Below are 21889 nucleotides of genomic sequence, written 5' to 3'. Positions count from 1 at the left end.
ACTTTGCTGGATATTGTATAACCACGTTTTGTTAGTAATTAAAACTCCACAGTAATATTTCACATGTCACTCAAGAATTTTGATTATTTACACATAACCAAAACGGGTCAAATGCACATGTCCCTTAGCAGCAAGCGAATAGATCTGCGCTGACGTGAACCCAGTCGTAGAGTGAATAATTGAGGGGGGTGGGGGCAGGGAAACATGCACACAGACAGAAAGATACAGGCGGACACACACTGGAGCGTTGGGAGAAAAATTTGATCGTGAATATTCCTAGATAATTAAATTTCCCCCTGCGAAATACACAGTCAATTCACTTTACAGCGTATCCTGCGAAACGCCTTGAGACGTCTCGAAGACGTGATGAGGCGCTGTTATCAAAGGCGAGCGTTATTATTACTACACAGAGATTTACAGCACGGAAACGGGCCATTCAGCCCCGCAGCAGTTTGGATCGTTCAGTAGAAGCGCCCCAGAGTAAAGCGCTCCGGGACGCCGCCGCCCCGTGTGAGGGGCGCTGTGTAAGTGCAAGTTGTTGTTAGTAAAATCTCAGATATTGCTCTCACCTGCTTATCCATCTGTGCACACGCACACACACACGCGCGCGCGCACCACCACACGCGCACACACACGCCAGCAGGGTTCAGTGACAGCAGTGACTGTTTTGCTGACCCGGGTTCAAGCCGGGATTGGAACCCACAACTTTCTGGTTTCTGCTGCACCACCACCACCACCAACTTGCGGTGTAGTGTCTCGGAGAGCTTCTGGGGCTTGTGGCACCGCGCTGCAAATAAGGATCACTAATGCTTTATTTCACTCTAATAATATAATAATAATCCTGCATTTGATATAGCGCTTTTCACGTCGGGAGGACGTCCCAAAGCGCTTCGCAGAACACACTGTAAAGTGAATTGACTGTATATTTGTGGGCGAACGCGGCGGCCAATTGCGCACAGCAATGTCCCACAAACAGTCGTGGATTGAAAATGACCAATTTATTATTGTTTTTGGTTTTGGAGGGTTTATTATTAGGGCTCTGTGTGGAGTAAGGAAACTTGCCCAAGGTTTCGCCCTCTGCCTGGAATTGAACTCAGGTCTCTCACTTGCAAAGCGAGTGCTCTAACCACTGAGCTACAGGACTCCATTGCCGTCTTTGGCATGGCCTTTTGGGGTCCTGCCTTTGAACTCAGGTTCCTTTGCTGCGTACATGAGCGCAACAAGGAAAAGTTTAATCAAACCCAGAAGATTGTTCCGTGCTTTAACCCTGTGGTTCGCCCCGCGGCCTCCAGGCGGTGGTGTTCAGACCTCGGACGACTCCCACCAGCTCCACATTGCTACCACCCACAGGAACTTGGTGCTCACAGCAACTCAGAAAGGCACTCGCCCAGTTTAATGGGCAAAAGTTCGCTAGTTTCTTTTAAACTAGTTTAACTAACTTAACTGGAACTGAGTGCAAACAACAACAGCAACAACTATAGCAGCCTTCACACAGGAGAAAGTCTCGGGAGTAACGTATCCAGTGGGGATGGAAAAATCACTCCCGCTTACTGAAAACCTATTGATTTTGCTCAAGCCATTTGCTACCCATCGGTTAAGCAGTCGCTTCCAAAAGAAGGAAGCAGCACATTTTGGCTTAGTCATTTTGCTCATGGGGAAACCATAGACAAGTGTTGGTCAGGAGACAGAACATGACCCAACGGCATGTAGATCCACAAGAAACCAATAACATTGGACGTAAACATCTCCATACATTACCAAGCCAACCCTGATCCATGCAGCCAATGACTGCGTATTTTGTGGGCATACGATATTCTTTTTAAACCTAGAAGGAAGAAATTAAAATCTGGGACATTCCCAGGCAGCAAGAGCCAGAAAGAAAGAGACCTTTGTAATCCTTAGCCAAAATGTTGACAACAACAACATGGCACTGACTCCGAGCCCGCGGGCGGGCTGGGGGAGGCTTCTCAGAAAATTATCGGTGCAATGTTTAGCTAATAACGAGATAATGTGCCTGCGGTTTGCCATCACACAAGGACAGGGTCGAGAAGGAAGGCTGGGAAGGGAAGTAGGTCTGGAGGGCATCCCCATAACGGTTAACAATTCTGGCTGGGCACCTGAGCTTGGGGTGGCAGCCGAGGTGGTGGGGATGGGAAAGGTGCTCTGAAAGCGCGGTCAAAGAGGAAGGTCTCGAGACATACCTCGAAAGAGATGACGGAGATGGGCAGTTGGATGAATTTGGGGATGGAGTTCCAGAGAGTGTGGACCGTGGGAGATAGGCTGAAAGCTTTACCGCCAATGGTGGGGACATGAAATAAAAGCACATGAAGTGGATGATATGCACCATTCTTCCTAAAGGACCTCATCCGAAGTGTTAAATTATCTTTTACAGATGCTGTGAGAGCGAGGGGGGCAGTGTTCGTGTGTAGGCAGCCCAGAGGTAATGAATCAAAGTGAAAGTCTTCTCTGTGAGCGTGGACACACTGTTTTATTGGAAGGACATCACAACCCACTCACCAAAGTCCGATTCAGCAACACATGTACATATTTGGACTCTGGTCGCTAGATAGAAATCAGAAGCGGAAACTCCCAACTTGTTTTCTCCTCTCCAGTCTAGATCGCTGAGTCTGATGGCACAGCCTCTGGCTCAAATTTCCCTCGACACTGCCAGTCAACGGTTGTTCATTTATCCAATGGGCTTTCGGAGTGTCACGTGTTTGAACTTTCAGTGCAATCGCATCAAAAAGCAAATCATCTCTGCGCCTGATAGACGGCCACCATCGCCATCAACAACCACCACAACGACTTGCATTTATACAGCGCCCTTCACACAGGAGAGCATCTCGGAGCGCGTCCCGCGTGAGGGGCGCTATATGCATGCAAGTTGTTGTTGTTCATGCTCCGCCATCAAACTTTATTATTCCCTTCCCTGTATCCCTATGAACAGAAGAAAACCAGGCCTCCCGGTCCATACAACTGCTTGAAATACTTCCTGAAGCAGACAGTATATTCAGCATTCCAGACCACACCTCTTGCAGATCCTGTCCTGTTCCACAGAACTATATATATATATATATGGCGCCCTTCACACGGGGTAGCATTCCGAAGCGCTTGCACTTGAAAGATCTCTGACCTTCCACAGAAGTGAAATACATATCTGGTCGTTAGTTCACTGACCTAGTGATCTGCTTCACAATAAAGAATAACTTCATTTACCTGTTAGTTACTCTAGACTGACTGAGGCAGAACAAATACGAAACCACCCTTTCTTTGGACTTGACAAATTTTGTGGGCGTTTTCTCATTCAGTCAATTCACTTTAGAGTATATTCTATGAAGCGCTTTGAGACATCCCGAAGACGTGTTACGGCGTGATATCAAATGAAAGGATTATTATTATTATTAATAATAAAGCTCATCTCATCTTTCCTCGTTGCTCAAACTTTCTGAACCGGCCACGAACTTTGTTGCTCGTCCCTGCACCCTCTCCGATGTGATAGGTGTTGTTTCGGGCTTTGGGACCACAATTGAATGCTGTACTGCCAATGTGGTCTGACTGGTTCTTTGCAGAATCCCTGCTGGAAGGGCTCTACCATTCTGACAAGTTACATTTGACTACATGATTCAAAGATTCGGAGAAAGTTCTCCTTTTAATTGCTTTGTTTGCAAATCCTGTGAAACACTTTGAAAATCCTCTTTGACGTGAAAGGCGCCATTTCAAATGTAAGGATTATCACGCAGTAATATACCGAATATTGTACTGCCCTTCACTCAGGATAGTGTCTCGGAGCGCTAAAAGACACTATATAAATGCAAGTTGTTGTTTAACACCTTCTAGACACACCATCCGATAGTGGAAAGTGGGGCAGACATTGCCATAGTTGCTACTTGCAAGCCAATTTCTTGCTAAATTTGTAAACAGAGAAGGTTATGATGCTTGCTAATCCATAAAGCCAGATGTTTTTTTTTTAATCTGAGGTTTAATATAAAACACTTCGTAACTAACGCCACAGAGATTAGAGTTTGTACAGAGTTCACTGCAGTCGTAATTGTCTTGACCTTGTATGTGTTAATCAGTGGTCCGAAACCTTCACAGAATAAAAACAAAAAAAAAAACCCCGCAGTGCGAAAATTGCCACCACAGAGTTTTGCCTTCTAGAATCGGCGATTCTGACAAAATGACCAAAGCCAAATAAGAAATCCAAACTAATTTTAGTTTCAACGAACTGTCTTTGAAGTGGCGACTTGTAAACAGTGACAGTACAAAACCAATCTCCACTTTAAAGAGACACAACAACTTGATTTGCATAGCACCCCTCCCGAGGGTAACGTCCCAGAGCCCTTGAACCACAACAACAAGAATTTATATAGCACCCCTCACGTCAAAAACACACCGACTGCACGAGTGATTGTTTTGTGGGTGGTGGTGGTGGGGGGGGCGGGGGTGGGGGGGAGAGAGGGGAGGGGGTTGGGGTTGGCTTTGCCCCATCACACTTACCAGCGCAGTTTGCAGAATGTGTGCACTCCTCTCTCGGATGTCGCCGAAAGGACAACTGTTGGCCAACCTCAGCAGGAGGAGCAGCAGTCGTTCGAGTTCAGGCGAGGGTTGGGTATTTGCCGGCTCGGGGCGCTGGTCACCGGCCGGCCTGGAGTTCCCAGCTCCGACCGCCTCGATCCAACCCAGGACAGCGCCGGCGACGCCGTCCATCCCCGCGGCTCGGCTTCCCTCCTCCCGGCTGCAAATCATGTCGGTCCATTTCCTGACATCGCAGGAGCGGTCATCTGCTCGGTCGGGACGCGCGGCTCGGCCGATGGGATCCCGGTCCATCGACATTCAAAGCGGTTCCGATGGGGGGGGTCGTGGGTGGGGTCCGTTCACCACCGCCTTCTCCTGCCTCTTTTAAGACAAGATCGCCCCCCACCCACCCACCCACCTACCCACCACCACCCCCTGAGCCAAACACAGTCACTACACTTTACAGTGGAAACAAGCCAAGAGTTAATAAAATAATAATACCAATCTTAGGCAACAGCCAATTCGAGAGGGATCCGAGACTGGGACTGCAGTTGACGAAGTGGAGGCAGAACACACAGGAAACGGTGCAACACTCTATCGTTTGCTGAGTTGCACTGCGCGATCCACCGCAGACGACTTCAAAGGGGGGAGTGGGGAGTGTGGGGGAGTGATGGGGGGGAGTGTGGGGGGAGTGATGGGGGGGAGTGTGGGGGGAGTGATGGGGGGGGGGGGGGAGAGAGAGTGTTAAATTGCAACTCTCTAACCGAGAGAGAGAGAGAGAGAGAGAAAGGTCAGTCGCCCCCACCGCCCCCTCCTCTCGCTCTCCAGCCTCAGCCTCTGGTGTTTGGTCGCCACACTCACTGCTCAGCTGTCAGGAGAATCATTGCCACGGTGGGGGGGGTGGGGGGGTGTGGGGTGTGGGATGGGGGGGGGGGGGCGGTGGGGGGGGGTATTAATGTCATATTTTTTCTTTTTTTAAAAAAAAGGTGGTGGGGGTTGGGGTTGAGTTGAAGCGAGTGGGTGGGTGAGTGGGGAGGAAAGTTAGGGGGTAGGTGGGTGTGGGGGTAATATTGCGACGATTCCCCCCCCTCTCCCCACCCACACACCCCCAAAAAAAAATTAAATAAATACCCGCCTGCAATAAACACCCGGTGCACAGGGGCTCTCGGGCGCGGGTGACAGTCAGAACGTTGAGCACAGCTGATGCAACTTTTTTTTTGTAGCCCCGCAGGTGGGCGGGGCCGCGCGCGGTGCGCGCTGGGACTTGGAGTCCGCTCCCCCGCCCGCCACCGCGCAGCCGCGGAACCGGCGAACTACGCCTCCCGGCGCGCCCCGCGCCGCCCAAGCCACTGACTGCACTCCACCCACCCACCACCTCCTCCTCCTCCTCCTGGCCACTGGTCTACCCCCCCCCCCCCCATCCTCCTCCTCCTGGCCACTGGTCTACCCCCCCATCCTCCTCCTCCTGGCCACTGGTCTACCCCCCCCCCCTCCATCCTCCTCCTCCTGGCCACTGGTCTACCCCCCCCCCCCCATCCTCCTCCTCCTGGCCACTGGTCTACCCCCCCATCCTCCTCCTCCTCCTGGTCACTGGTCTACCCCCCCCCCTCCATCCTCCTCCTCCTGGCCACTGGTCTACCCCCCCCCCCCCCATCCTCCTCCTCCTCCTGGCCACTGGTCTACACCCCCCCCCCATCCCACCCACCTCCTCCTCCTGGCCACTGGTCTCTCTGCTATACCCTCCCCCCCATCCTCCTCCTGGCCACTGGTCTCTCTCCTCTCCCCCCACCCCACCCACCTCCTGGCCACTGGTCTCTCTGCTATACCCTCCCCCCCCACCCACCTCCTGGCCACTGGTCTCAAGGGATTTGACTTGTGTATTTCGTGGGCGAAACGTGTGTGGCAGTCAGTCAGACAATCCCCCCCCCACCCCCCCACCCGGTCAGAATTTCCAACTCATGTAGACCAGGCTGACATCCCAATGCAGCGCTGGGGGTGGGTGGCGCATTGTCAGAGTTGCCGTCCTTTGGACCTGATGTTAAACCCGGTTGCCTTTACTGGGTGTCGCTGGTCAAGACAGACAAACATGTTGCTAAACATGGTATAATTTTGACCAGTACTTTCTTTCATTCATAAATCGTACAAGAAGTTATATTCTACAAATTTAGGATCAATTTACAATTGAAGGATTTCACCCCCCACCCTCTTCCCACCCCAACCCCCCCACACCCAAATTGGTTCAGTGAACGTAATGAGCCACAAACACCAGAAAGGTTTGCGACTCCTATCTGTGCTGTTAGCAAATCTCAGGCACGGTGCTTTGGGGGCATGTTACAACTGGTCCAAGCTTCCTCGGGCTGACTGCAGTAGCTAGTGAGCCCCTACTGCAAGATCTCTACTGTAATCTTACCTTCTCCGCGTGTAATAGCCTTGCTCACTCGATGTCTGGTCACAAATGGAAGAATGATTAAGGAAACGAGTTCCTGAAAGACAAATGATGCAAACACTCCAGCACACCAGGGGAGGTTTAAGGGGAGTAAGTCAAGAGTGGAAAATGGGTGAGAATGCTGCAAAGGTTTTATTCCAGAAGTTTACCAGAAGCAAAAGCAGAGGTCTTCACACTCCACCCAGTGCTGTCCTAAAACTAGGTGTTTTTAATGTATTTAGGCTGTCTTGTTCACCGACTGGGGCTGTCGTCAAATTGCTTTGCTGGAATGTTTTAAATTGGGAAATGTTCAAAAGTTGCCTGAGACTTGCCAAATAGTGCGCTGGAGAAATAAAAATATCACAGAATCGAAGCACATTCGAAAGGAGATATGAAAGTTCCCCTGAGTTCAACCCGAAAAGTCACACCGGTACAATCAATTCAAAACAAAAATGGTTAACTAGGCCTAAGCAAATGATAATAAAGAAATGCACATCTATGAAATATTTTAATGAGAAGTTAGCTAACAAGTTCATACAAAAACATACGCACCACTCACTATACATATATAAACTGTACAACACTTTACAGACAGCTTTTAAAAATGGCTGTAAAAAGTGAAACAAACCATTGGAAACCCAATGTTGTTACGGTAATATTTCTTTCATGGCACGAGTACAAAGACAAAGCTAAAAGAATCGTGTATCAAAATTTGACACTCTTGCTGACTTTACCACCGTTAACACATCAAATTAGGGGAAAAAACGCATTGGAAGAGTTACTACCCTGGTTTTAATCCCTTCAGGCTGGCTAAAACATGGGATGGCTCAACAAACTGAGGTCATTCAACCAATATACAAAGTGTCGATGCTATGTGATCGAGGGCAAAAATATGGATTTTCTTATTTTATAAAAGACGTGCACAGCACTGAACAATGCCCCACTTCATCCACAAGTTCTTTTTACAATGCTTGGCCGGGTAGGAGTTAATACATTATGGTGAAGTAACAGTGGCTCCACATTTGTCTGGTTTCTTGCCTTTAGACAGGGTTGCAACTTGCTTCAGAAGATCTCTGTTCTTTGTCTGTGGAAGACATCAAAACATAACCGCATGACTCCACTTCCTCAGGTTTTGTTTACACAGTATATGATGGATTACAGACACAGCACTAAATTTCTTAGGCACTTTCGAAAAGTAGGATTTGAGGCAGGATTTAAAAGACAGAAAGAGACGGTGGTGGTGGTGGGGGGGGGGGGTGATGCAGTGGTACAGGGAGGGAGTCTAGATATTTGGGGTGTGGGATAAGAAGGCTCGGCCACTGCAGGTGATGTGCAGAGGGTGCGGAAACTCAGCAAGTTACCTGAGCCACTGAGTGGTTCCCACAAAGGGATATTTCCAATGTGTCAGGAGTACAAGTACAATGAGGATTTTTGAATTAAAACAACAATAACTTGAATGTATATAGCTCCCTTCACGCGGGTCCGCGTCTCGGAGCGCTTAAAAACCCACCTGCAATTGATCCAGCGCTTCCTTGTGCACTTTCTCGACCTGATTTATCTTCAATCTCATTTGCGATTCTTGGTACTGAAACTCAGCTTTGAGCTCAGTAATCTTCAGATAAAACAGAACCACATTTATACTGTAAATCAGTACAAAACAATTCATAAAATTTTCTTGAAATAACCAAATTTGTTACATCTCTTTAAGGTAGAAAAACTGATAGCGGACAGACACACACACACAATCAAACAAATCTAAAGCGAAATACAAAAACAACGCAAAAGAACAACTCTGCAAGCGTGGCTATCCAGATGTCAGTTTATGTGCATTCGTGCAAGGCCAGAAAAAAAAACCCACAAGGTTCACATGTATGTGACACAACTCAACACAATTGTGAAACAGGACCCTACGTGTCTTTACTGAGCAATTTAGTGTGAGATAGAGCGAGCGAGAGAAAGAAAAGCTTGAGGAAGAGAAAGCAAGTCATGGAAATAGAAACTTAAAGAGAGAAAGTCAGATACTATATATAAAGACAGAACAACACAGATAAATAAGAGTGAGAAAAAGAAAGTAAAGAGTACAGGAAGAGTGTGGTACAATAGAAACAGCATAACTCCTGATGGAAGGAGTGTTGGGTTAGTGCTGTGGCTAATTTGCATTTCGCATGATTCCCCACATGGGTTTCCGTCTAATTATCAGTAACGAACCATAGTTAGGGGGTCCCAAATGGTGCATATGATGGGCTCTTGACCAGACACACACCTTTCATTTTTCCCAACCTCCGCCAAGTTCAACTGTGGTTTTACTGACTTTGTAGAATTTGTAGAGAAGGAAAGACGTGCGCAGGAAGTGAATCACAAATAAAACAAGTTGCAGAGTCATGGTAACGCAGAACAGTGACTTCTGACACGCTACGTTGGTTAGGTCATGATTCACACCCAGATTTCTTCAGTCGGGTCTCAAGTAAACAATTTGACCCAATTAATCTGTGTCAGTGTTACACTCCACATGAGCCCCACCCCTCCAACACCACTCTACTCCCTTCTCCCTTGTGAATGCAGCAATTTTCTCTCTTAAATACACTGGTGCTTTTTTCCTTCAGGCAAGGAGTCCTACATTCGCCCCACTCTCACCGCCACAACAACAACTTGCATTTATATAGTGCTCTTCACATTTGTTTTAAATATGATCCACCTTTTTTCATCCATAAAATATACAGTTAATTCACTTTACAGTAATAATAATCCTTGCATTTGATATAACGCTGTTCACGTCTTCTAGACGTCTCAAAGCGCTTCACAGAATATACTGTAAAGTGATTTGACTGTATATTTGTGGGCGAAACGCGGCAGCCAACTGCGCACAATAGTGTCCCACAAATAATCGTGGAATGAAAATGACCAATTTATTATTGTTTTGTTTTTTGGAGGGATTATTATTAGGCTCTGTGTGGAGTAAGGAAACTTGCCCAAGAATACAGTATATTCTGTGAAACGCTTCGAGACGTCTCGAAGACGTGATAAACACTCTTAAGACTCTATCCTGCGCGGAGGGCGTTATATAAGTGCAAGGTGTTGTTGTCGTTGATAAGGCGCGATTTCAAATGCAAGGATTATTATCATCAATATCACCTTTTTCTCTTTATCGAGTATTTGCTGATCTTTCTGATGTAACATCTTTTTCAGTGTCGCCACTTCTTCCTTGAGTTGAGTGATGACCACAAAGTGGTCGGTGCCTGGCGAGTCGAGGGCGAGATCCGGAGAAGAACTGCGTCAGAGAAAAGAGGAAAGCGACGGCTGTGACAACAATTCACTCCATTCACTCACTGTCAAATAAGAACACAGGAGGCAGGAAACAAACAGTATTCTCTCAGGGCAGTGATTGGTCTCTATATACTGCCAAGTGAATTGCATTTCTCCACTTTACTCCTGAAGTTGGCAATGGTCTCAAATACATCCGTCACAAATATAGCCATTCCTTATGTTTGAGGCTCAATTGTGCACATCAAACAAGCCATCCTCACCCAACACCTCATCATGAACCTACTTTCCAGCAAGGTTTATAGGACAGCTAAAGATAAGTGGGAATCCTAGTTGACCTTTAGTTCCCTCAGCCTGTTAAATGTAATATCTCCATTACTACGCAACCAGATTTCAAACATGGTCCTTTCTTATGTTTGGTGGCTCAGTACGTCCGAGGCACGGGAGTGGGTTTGCAGAAGAGAAAGAGACACTGATACACGTCAGGCCTTATTATTTAATGAATCAAACTGAAAAGTTTATCCATCACAGAGAGAAGGTGCGAGTGTGTGTGGTGGTGGGCGTTAAGTAATACGTGCATTATTCCCAATTGCGTCACACAGTCGTGGACTAATCTCTGCTGTGTCATACACACTCCATATTAATCCTTCGATTTGCTGAAGCCAACTGGAACATTGGGTAATATGAACGCACAAAGCAAAGCCCATATTTACACTGGTGAATTGGAAATCACTGTTTAAATATTCTCATTCAGAACTCTACTTTAGAGTAATGTGTTGTCATATAGTACACAAATCTGATTACTAAATTGTTTTGTTTACACTACTTTTGTTTTACACCCACGAATGACAACACACCCCCTATAAAATGGCTCCATTTTCCCTGTCCTTGGTATGGTTATAAATTCAATGTCAGAGCACATTAACCCATTAGGTTGCTGTTACATCAGCCTTTGTAGAAATGAATGCACCAGATGGGGTGGTGAGAGTGTGGATGTCTGTGGTGGAAGGATTGGTAAATCTGTGGATAATTTTGTTTAACACAAAAAGGAAGTGGACAGAAGACACAACTGAGAAAAAAACAGGCATAAAAGGTCATGCACACATGACTTACTAAATAAACTCCACACGCCAGTAAAATAATAACACACAAGCAAATGAATGTGTATACAGAAATCTTAACAGTAATGACAGAAGCATTGTGATGTGCAAGGGAAATCAATGGAGCACCACCCCCCCCCCCCAAATATTTACTCTTTATTGTGAGAAGCTATAACTAACTATGATTTAAAACAAAACCTAGAGAAAGGCTGATCTTTTGAGTACGCACTTTGAGTGTATACAATAGAGGAAACCTGCAACAGTAAAAATTATAAAACCGAAACCAAGATGAGTCAAAAGACCCTACCAGTCTATTCGTAGCACAGAGGGGCTTTCAAGAGAAGATCTCCACATTGATTAGAACCCTTGCATTTTGATGTAGTGCCTTATTACATCATTGAGATGTCTCAAAGCACTTCATTGTGAAGTGGAATGACTGTATTGTGTGGGCGAAACGCACAGCCAATTACGCACAGCAGTGTCCCACAACAAATCATGGCTTGAGTGACCAAATTTCTCTAACACACCATTTTCAAACCATCCCTTTGTTGAAAACACCAACAGAGGGTAGAAAACACCAGCTGTAGTGTGATTAGAAGATGAAATGCTTTGCCATAGTTGAAGCTACAACCGAACAATATTAAATATATATTTGCCCACAAAATATACAGTCAATCCACTTAGTATGTTCTGTGAAGAGCTTTGAAACGTCTCAAAGATGTGATAAGGCGCTATATCAAATGCAAGTATTATTATAATAATAATAATAAAAGGTACAGCGATCAGGGCTGATAAAGACTATCAGAGGCTCGGTGAGTTGAATGGCTTCCTTTTTGTATTGTAATTCCTATGATTTTCCCTATACATTTGACAGCTTGGACTTCAATTTTACTGTCAATCTACAGTGGCAGCAAACAAATGTCAGAGTTTTGTCTCTAGCTGCTGACATTTGGAAATCTGCCAACAAGGTGTGGTTTGATTGTATCATTTTTATTGACGTTGCATTGTCCAACGCCAGCCATGTAGGTTCAGCTACTATTTAATACTATAAACAAGGTTTTTGTTAAAATAAAACGGCTTTGGATTATTTCAAACCTAGACATAGGAATGCAGCAGCTCAGTTGTGAATGCCATCAACATCTAGAGATAAAAGGGACACTGGCAAATGTTGGAAATCTGAAACAAGAACAAAAACTCGTTGGAAACGCCACATTAGGTGGATTAGTATCTGAAAGAGAGTAGGTTAATACATCAGGTGTCACCCTCCATCAGCTTTGATGAAAAGTCCAACCCAAAATATTAATCGACTACAACAGATTAGTCTAAAAAGGAGAAAAGGGACTCATGTATTTGCTTAAATCTGACTTCTCTTTTGTTGATTATATTATTACTGCAAACTGTCAGATGGCTTATACCAACCTCGGGCCAGCTGTGAAGGAAAAATAAAGGAGTGGGGGGGGTCAAAAAAATATGTCTACCTTGAAAATGACGAGCGAGCTGGTTGCGACATAGGAATAGAAAAAACTTTCTCACAATGAAACAACGTCTGTTGAAGTTCCTGGTCTGATGACAAATTGCTTTATCTCAGCTAGGGAAGTACTGGCGTTAATAGGGGCACAACAATTGGCCTCTGTGCCTCCTAGGCTAAGAAGGGAAAATCCTATCAGAGCTCCCCCCCCCAGACTGCTATCCAGTAGCCATTGATGGGACACAAGGATGCCATGAGGTATTGCACCTACTGTAACGTAATGAGCCAGAATAATAATTCACAAGACATAGCAGATAGCTAACTTCAAACTTCAACAACTGTCTGGGAGTTTGACAGCTCTTGTGCAATGCAGCAAAGTGGATTAAGTACTGCTCAGACACCCATTTCTTTCTTTGGTGTGCCAATGGCAAGCGCTTGGTATCAGATCAGATTGAAGAGGATAATTCAGGTGCCAGTGAGTGTAACATTATAACTAAGTTATTCTTAAAAGGAGGGCTTGACTACACATTAATTTTCCTAATGCCTACTACCTTCTGGGTGAGCGCTATGAACGACCAGACTGGCTTGTTTTGCGCGCGCAGATTGTAATCGATCACTCCGTCTCATTCACTGATTTGCCTACATATTAAATGCAAATGATCATATTTTTAAATATTCTCTAAATGACTGCATTCAGGCCAGGCAGGAGGTGGACTCAAATCTGCTTTTGGAAGCAGTTTTTGAAAAAAAAATATTTTGATGGATAGAAAAAATGACTAAACTGCAATTAGAAAGGTAAATCTCAATGTTGTGTGATCTCCCCCTACGCAATGCATATCTTGGCAATTAAGTCTGCCTGCACTGCTCTGCACCAGATGCCCGGACAATTGCAGCTGCATCTTAGGACTGATGTTCTTTTGAGCTTTCTTCCCCATGGAATGTTTTCAGAGTGCAGCTAAGGTCAGGAATTCGATGGTGAAACTGCGAAACTCTGGAACACTCTTCCTATATCCCTCAGCCTTGCCCCTATCTTCCCCATCATCAGATCACGCCTGATGACATTCCTATTCGATCATGCATACGGACACCTCCCCCTCCCCCCCCGGCTAGGCATCACGCTCCGCCACTGTCAAGTGCTCTGGGACGCTACCCTGTGTGAGGGGCGCTATTTAAATGCATGTTGTTGGTGTGAGGATTGAGTGTCTTCACTGCTGTGGCACAGAATGCTGGTGCTCCCAATTTCCCCGATGGGTCTCAAGATAGCTGCAACTAGTTTTTTTAATATAAAGAAGCGCTGACTTTTCCCTATCTTTTCATGCATCCTTAATCAGTCTTTACATAACCATATTAAATAATTTAGAAGCCTTCATGACATATAAAGTTGTCATCAGCATTTACCCAAGAAATTCACCTAGCGCTCACCTAGTCGACTAGTCGTTTTCAAGGTGCCATTCATAATCTTCCAGGATGTTTTCACCTCCAGATTTGACACTGTGAAAATTTGCAAATAGCTAATAAAGTTATAATTGAAAGCAAAGGAAGGATTGCACAGACCCTACAAAGCCACTTTGCCCACCCCCTACTTACAAACCGAGTACATTTGAAGGAGTGCTTTGGCCAAAGATAAACTGGCAAAGGAACTAAGATATGGCTCTATGAGATTTTGCGTTGAAGAGGTACAATCGGTGGATTCAATCAACAGACAACAGAATGAGTTGCAATTTCTTTGGCAGAAATGTACCTGCCCAGATCTTAACCAAGGTTTCAAAAGCTTCACTGACTTCTAAATTTCTACAGAAGTTGCTATTGGGTGCTAGTGAGTAGCTTAAATGAGGCAACTGATTATTTTCTCAGTGTCTGGATGACTAAAAGAGGGTTTTTCCGAAACAGACAATGAATCATACAAGAATGAAATGATACAAAAACAATGTGTTGGTGTAGAATTTTGTTACCACAGATACATGTCTGTACACAACACCCTCCTCTTTTCTGAGTTACCAAAACCAGTTGAAAGACCAGCCCAATTGTATTTTTTTAGAAATGTAATTTAAAACCTGGAACAGTTGAAAATCAGACTGAACAGCAGGTCAATCATAATCTGAGAAAATAGATCAACCTTGATGGGTAATGCCCCAAATGCTTCGAGTTTCCTCTTTCAGATTCTAATTGACTTGCTGTGGGTTTGTTACAGTCTGGAATGCACTGCCTGAAAGGGTGGTGGAAACAGATTCAATAGCAACCTTCAAAAGGGAATTGGATAGGTACTTGAAAAGGAAAAATTTGCAAGGATAATAATAATAATTTGATATAGCGCTTTTCATGTCTTCTAGACGTCTCAAAGCGCTTCGTAGAATATACCGTAAAGTGAATTTAACTATATTTGTGGGCGAAACACGGCAGCCAATTGCGCACAGCAGTGTCCCACAAACGGTTGTGGAATTGAAGTGACCAATTTATTATTGTTTTTTTTCTTGAGGGATTATTATGGGGATGTGGGGAGAGCAGGGGAGTGGGACTGATTGGGTAGCTCTTCAAAAGAGCCGGCACAGGCATGATGGGCCAAATGGCCTCCTTCTGTGCTGAAATATTCTATGATTCTCAGCAGTTGCTTGTCTTGCAACATTTTTTTTCTCTCTCAAGTGCTCTCTCTTTTACTGGGGTATGGTTCTACATTTGTTGTCCAGGCATACAGACAGAATAATCCTTGGAATTTCAAAAGTGATGTTGTGGTCGTCAAATAAAGCCTGACAGTTTACATCAGCCCATGCTCCAATTTCAGGGACTTGAGGGGTGTTCAGAGAAAAAGTCACCTGTCTCCATTTGCACTCAGGCCATCAGACTTTGGCTTCTTCTTTGGAATTTCATTCTGAAGTGAAGATGTAGATAAAGTCTTCTGACTGGGGACAAAAGGCAAAAAGATTAGCTTGAAACCGAGGTAATGCCACAGCACAAAACATTGCAAGACACAGAAAATGTATTTGCACACCACAGTACGTATGCAACTGGGAGCAGCACTCACTGGACAACATTCAGGGTGGCAACGGATATTTAGTTTCACAACATTCCCACTTAATGTGCTATAAGGCTGGAACGGAAGATTACAAACATGTCTTGTCAAAGTGCTTTGTGGTGGGGTGTTTGCAAAGAGTACCAGCAAAATCTGACGATAGGAGAAGGCAACACTGCAAGATTTCTCAAACTACACCACATTAGATAACACACCCATCCAACTAAACATGAGACACTTTACAATGTAGAGGCCTATAAATGAAGGAAATGCTTTAGGCACACCTTTATAATCACCTGATGCACTTCATACCACACTCGACGACCATTATATATACCTGTTGTAATGAGCACTGATGAGTCTGGTGTATGGTTCTTTTTCTTGTAATGAGTGCGATGAAGAGCTCAGGCTTTTCCGTTGCTCTTTGGTCTTCTGGAGAACTCGCTTATATGATAAGGTGCACAGCCAGCAAAGCAACTTCCCATCAACCTTCGTGCAAGGGAAACAAGTGGGGATTATTATGAGCCTAATAAAGAGGATCAGACTAAACGAGGCAACGGTATTATCAGAAGCATGTTTCACACGATCAGTGATCAGTACAGCGCGAAGCAAAGCTGATATCTATCGGGTGGTAAACACCATTATACCTTGGAGCCAGTTTACATAGCATTTAAAGAACTTACCTTTTTCCTATCATCCTTTCGGTCAAATGCACATTGCTGTTTGCACTGTTCACAAGTCTGAGGTGAACCGTACTTCTTTTCAGAGTTTGTACATCGCTGACATTTGTTTCCAATAAAGGCGGCTATTATATTGCAATACTGGCACGGTTTGGGCTTTTGAAAGAAAAAAAAGACATTAAGAAGATTACTGTGAACGAAGAAAAAACAATAACCAGTCACCACCAAATATTTAAATACGATTCTTAAGGTGGCGATTATACTCCCTCAGTAAAAATATTATGTCTTGGCTGTTCTATCAGATATATAAAGGCACCTGGCGCACAAATTACTGTACACGTGAATCCTTGTTTCTGGGTTAAAATGACAATAATCGAACACAAATTCCAATCAACAAAATCATTTGTAACTCATACTTACTGTTCCATACAGTTTCACATTCTGAGCACACTTCTTACATATCGTGTTGGTTTTGCTGGGGAAAAAAACGAACGCATTTAAGATTACATTCACTTCAGTTGAGTCAGCTGAATTAAAGTGTTAAAATACATATTGCTAAGGTTATGCTACTCTAAAGGAGAGAAGAATGCTTATGGGTTCTTATGTCCTACAGACATATTAAAAGCCATACTTTAACTTTGTTCGGTTAGTGATAAGTCTGTATTTACCTTTCTTGTTGGAACTCTGATCTGCAATAAGTGCACTTTACAATGGGATGTGCAATTCGGCATTCCTAAGAAAGGACAATTTGATTACTGCAGAATTCAGAAAAGTGTGAAACATCCAATAATTACAGTATAACAATAAAAACAATCCTTGCATTTGATGTAGCGCCTTATCAAGGCTTCGAGACATCTCAAAGCGCTTCATCGAATATACTCTAAAATGAATTGACTGTATATTCGTGGGCGAATAGGTATGGCAATATAACAATATATTAAACACATAGTCTAGGGAACCCATCAAAGATACTAAATCCCATTCTATCATTTGACAAATAAGGTGCAATCTATTTTTCCCCTTTTCCTGAAGACGTTTTGCCTTCCGGGGTAAGGTTCCACAGGCGCCTGGGTAGGAAAAAGTCTTCAAAGGGGGTGTGAGGGAGGAGATACTTGTTTTGTGGCTTTTGAATTAAACAAATAAAAAATTAGGCACACGCCCAAAGGCGTTTTATCAAATTTCCTTACTTCCCACACAGGCCTCTGTTTACCTACAGTAAGTAGGAACAAAAACAGAAGTCGCTCAGGAGGTCAGACAGTACATATGGAGTGAGTCAACGTTTCAGGTCCACGATCCTTCGTCAGAACTGAAGTCAGTAAATAACTGGGAACATCAGCGAGTAGAAACCTGGTCCTCGTTAGTTGATTGGCGGATTGGTTTCGGGGAGGGGGGGGGGGGGGGAGGAGGAGGGGGTTAATAATCCCTTAAAAAAAACATGAGAAGAAGAGTTTGGTCGCTGTGGGCGGTTCGCCCGCAAAATGTACAGTCGCTACACTTTACAGTGTATCCCGCGAAGCGCTTTGAGACGTCTCGGAGGACGCGATGAGGCGCCGTGTCAAATGCGAGGATTACGATTAGGATTATGCGCCACGGCCCCCCGACCCACCCCACCACCCACCCACCCCACCATTGGCGGAGAGCCTGCAGCCACTCTGCCCCCCCCCCCCACCCTCAACCCCCGACCTCTGGAACTCCATCCCCCAGTCACCCCTCCTCGCCCCTCCTTAGCCTCCTTCCCGTCCCGCCTCAAGACCCTCCTCTTCGACCGTGCCATCGGCCACCACACCCCCCACCCCACTTCCCCTCCCTTCTCCCCCTCCCCCCCCCCCCACCACCTCCGACCCCAGCTCGCCGTCCAGCGCCTTGGGACGTCCTCCCGACGCGAACGGCGCTGTGCAGCTGTCATCGTGCCGTTGTTGTTGTTGTTGTTGTTGACGATGATCATCACCACCACCACCATCATCATCATCATCATCGTCCTCACGCACAGGGCAGTCAGAAAAACCCGCCCCATCGGGCGTGAAACCCGCCCGATCAGGCGTGAAACCCGCCCGATCGGGCGTGAAACCCGCCCAACTAAGCCCCGCCCTCCCTCCCCCGCTGATTGACGTGAGGGCGTCACCTGACCTCAACGTCTCGCGCTCTCTCTCTCTCTCTCTCTCTCCCATCACCCGCTCGGTCCCGCCCTCGACGACCCCCGTCCCGCACACCCCCCCCACACCCATCCATCCAGCTCCCCGCACCCACCCACCTTGCACAGCTGCTGGCTCTGGGACAGCGCCTCGAAGGGGAAGCGCTGGTTGCACTTGGTGCAGGCGTACAGAGCGGCCATGATGGGTGGGAGGGAGCGAGTGCGCGTGCGTCAGCGCATCTCCCCCACGTCATCCGCCCCGCCACCAAACTTAGTTGACTGGACCCGCCCCCCGCCACACTCACACCCGCCCCTCCGATTGGCTGCCCGCCGCCGGGCCCCTCGCTCCCATTGGTCGGCCGGCCCGCGCGTCGGTCGGGCCGTGTCGTCACAAAGCCCCCGGCGCTCGTCAAGCTGCCGCCGAGCGTGACCCGCGGCACCTCACGGCGCAGGCGCCGAAGGCCGCCTCGCCCCGCCCCCCTTTTGTCAGCCTGTGCTTTGATTGACAGCTCAATACAAGCAGAGAGAGAGGGGGGGGAGGGGGGTGGACCCTCCATCCTCTCTCTCACCCCCATAGCCCACCCCACCCCCCACACACACCCACACACACACCACACACACACCCACACACACAACCCGTCCAGAAAAAAAAAATTCCGTTCACTCCACGGCTGTTTGTGGGCAAATTAGCCGCTTCCGCCCTCCGTCCCCGGGGGGGGGAAAAAAAAGCGCAGTCACTACACTTTCCGGTCAACCTCCCTCCCCACCCCACCCCCCCCCACCCCCCCCCAGCGGAGCGCTTCCAACCCATTGGAAAATGGACTAAAGAGGATTAAAAAGGATCTATTGCCCCCCACCACACGCCCCCCCACTCCACCCCCGCGTCTCCCCCCCCACCCCCCCCACCCCCCGCGCCAATCGCTCGCGCGGCGTCAAGTTTCGCGTCTGTTCTTAAATTTGGATCGAGCTCTAAAAAAAGAGTTCAATAAAACAGCCGCACGCTTCGGGTCGTCAGAAGAGGGGGGAAAGGAAGCCCGTGTCCAAGTAGCAAGCGGCTTAGTTGGGGCGTTCTTGTCTTACAATGGACCGTTTGAATGGGTCGGGATGCTATCCCACCCCACCCCCCCCCACCCCACACACACCCACCCACCGCCCCGCCCCAGGCACCCACGCAAATGTCCAGCCGCGCACACGCGCCAAAGGGGAAGATACCACGACAGCAGCTCCGCTCCCGCCAGTGCATCCAGCAGAGGGACATCTCGTTCTCCGCTTGAGGGGCTGGCAGCACAAAACTGTGCACGCTATTTTTAAACTGAAGCTTAATTTAATCAGGGGTAAATGGAAGGAAATAAGGCCCCCCGGTGACAGCCGTTTTAAGTTCAAGTCAGATCTTTAATCTTTTCACGCCAAAACCCTTCACGCTAAACAGCAGAGCAGTGAGACTGTATCAGTGGTACGCAACCGCGTACCAGCAATCATCAAGCATTATGTAAGAGTGATCAAAATATAACAGTGCAATCCGACCAAGCACTTTCCTACAATCCGGTGTACAAAAAAAAACCACACATGAGCACAGAAAGAAACTCATTCATTGCCAAAAAATAAATATCAGCCAACTCACTGGTGATCAGTTATGGCAGTCAGTTCTTTTTACAAGAGTGAAACCATCGTAGAAACCTTCAGCTGTGAGCCAGAGACATACGGACGTTTGCACCGTTGAGCAAATGCCTGGACTCATTATCTACCCAAAGCCATGAAAAGCTTGTTTTTAATCTATTGGACACGTTAGGCCTGAAAATTCATATAGTTGGATTTTCACACCCCCCTCCCACCCTCCGTTCACCCACAAACACTTTGCAATGGATCACAACTACGTGATAAGGCGCTGTGTCAATTATTATCATTAATATTTTTGCCGGTCCTTGGGTTGACTTGGAAGTCGTATTGTTTTAGATGTCCCGTCTCACTGTAGGCAGACTCGCGTGCTAAAGGCACTTTTTAGACAGTGCATCTGTTGCATTATCTGCTACAAGCCTCCTTGTAATCAAGTGATTTGCAGTGCGCATACTGGAATTGGTAACAATATGCAATAGCCATTTCTTCCTAAAAAGTGCAGGTGAAACAGCTCCAGTACTTGAGCTTCAGATACAGGGGAGTAGATCAGTGATGTACTAAAAGAAACACAGCCTTTCTAATGACAGTGAGTCCATAGGTATTGTAAGTGGGGCAAAGGTTAAGAGACTGAAGCCTTAACACCAAGGCATGGAAACTAGGGCACAATAAAGCCAAATTAAGTTTGTATCAGAGCGTGTTGCATTTTTTCTGATTAAAAAGAAGTTTGCCGCACTTTAGACCATAGCTTGAACTTGACTGCGACATCTTTAACATAACGGTAGCAATTTCTGCGTTAGCTGCAGGGCAGGGTTTGACTTCGCAAGGAAGTTGGACGGGTGTTTTGTGTACAGGTAAGTATCAAATTGAGTCAAATTAAGTTCACTGCATAAGCTTATCGCAAAAATGTCAAACCGCGCTTCCCATTTTTATCCGTTTTATTTTACACATTTCCATTCACGTATAAAAAAAAAGTAAAACTTCCTTTGCAACTTTTAGGGCCTCAAAAAGCTGTGAGATAGTTGGATGATGAATGAAAAAAAACCTTTCACTAAGCAATCAAAATGGACCTGTACTTGAAATGCAAGGCCAATATGCTTTTTAAAAAAAAATCTCCATTTTATGTTCAGATGAAAAAATTAAAATTTAAAAGATATTCTCTCAAGTAATAAGACCACAAGAGTTTAATTTGCTGTGCGTGCGTGGGTGGCATGACAGCCAATGGATTCTTTTTAATTTACCCTAACTCCAAATATTATTAATAATGCATTTTTTATAAGACGTAAGATTTTAGTGCAGAAATGGGGTTTTAAATTGTGAGTGCAATTTTCTTTAATGTAGCCCATCTCCCTCTGACACCAGTGCCTTGGGACATCCTCCCAACGTGAAAGGTGCTACACAAATCTAATATTGTATTCAACTCTGAAGATATTCAGTTTCTCTCCAAACCACATTAATATCTATTTCCCTCTCACTCTTTCTATCTTGTTTCAGGGGTGCACGTTCGGGAAAGTTCTGCGTTGCCAACTGTACTTTCTGGCTTCCTGTATAAAGCACAGATTGTGAAGTTTCGGTACTGTATTAGTCATTGCCAGACGGATCAACGGCATCAGTGAAAAACACACATGCACGCCATCAAGACAAATGCTAAGATTTCCTGCAAATCGCATCAGTAAATTCACTGTAAGAAC

General features: G+C 46.0%; 2 protein-coding genes across 3 annotated transcripts in view; both read right to left on the bottom strand.

The window, feature by feature from the left end:
* sesn2 (sestrin 2) overlaps positions 1-4921 on the bottom strand; it is a 28684-nt gene extending 23763 nt beyond the window's left edge. For both annotated transcript variants that reach the window (XM_007894748.2, XM_007894749.2), the window contains exon 1: positions 4498-4921. In XM_007894748.2, coding sequence (XP_007892939.1) covers positions 4498-4833 — 336 coding nt within the window. In that variant the 5' untranslated portion in view covers positions 4834-4921. The remainder of the gene's footprint in view (positions 1-4497) is intronic.
* Positions 4922-7429: 2508 nt separating this feature from the next.
* On the bottom strand, positions 7430-18864 carry LOC103179453 (protein FAM76A). The gene is made up of 9 exons (XM_007894752.2): positions 18708-18864; positions 17125-17189; positions 16877-16931; positions 16460-16612; positions 16114-16265; positions 15580-15666; positions 10073-10208; positions 8451-8552; positions 7430-8024 (listed from the first exon to the last, which is right to left on the bottom strand). Exons 1-9 carry the CDS (start codon positions 18786-18788, stop codon positions 7935-7937), a joined length of 921 nt encoding a protein of 306 aa, XP_007892943.2. The 5' UTR covers positions 18789-18864; the 3' UTR covers positions 7430-7934.
* Positions 18865-21889: the final 3025 nt, after the last annotated feature.

The sequence above is a fragment of the Callorhinchus milii genome, unplaced genomic scaffold (genome assembly GCF_018977255.1).
Source record: "Callorhinchus milii isolate IMCB2004 unplaced genomic scaffold, IMCB_Cmil_1.0 Scaffold10, whole genome shotgun sequence".
Taxonomy (NCBI): Eukaryota; Metazoa; Chordata; class Chondrichthyes; order Chimaeriformes; family Callorhinchidae; genus Callorhinchus; species Callorhinchus milii.
The sequence above is the reverse complement of the archived record's forward strand: the minus strand, read 5'-3'. Positions and strand labels throughout refer to the sequence as shown.

Coding starts and splice junctions, on each gene's coding strand:
- LOC103179453 (XM_007894752.2), bottom strand. CDS start 18,788: ATGGCCGCTCTGTACGCCTGCACCAAGTGCAACCAGCGCTTCCCCTTC. Junction 16,613..16,876: donor ATGTGAAACTGTATGGAACA/GTAAGTATGAGT, acceptor TTCTTTCAAAAG/CCCAAACCGTGCCAGTATTG. Junction 8,025..8,450: donor AAGCGCTGGATCAATTGCAG/GTGGGTTTTTAA, acceptor TGTCTTCCACAG/ACAAAGAACAGAGATCTTCT.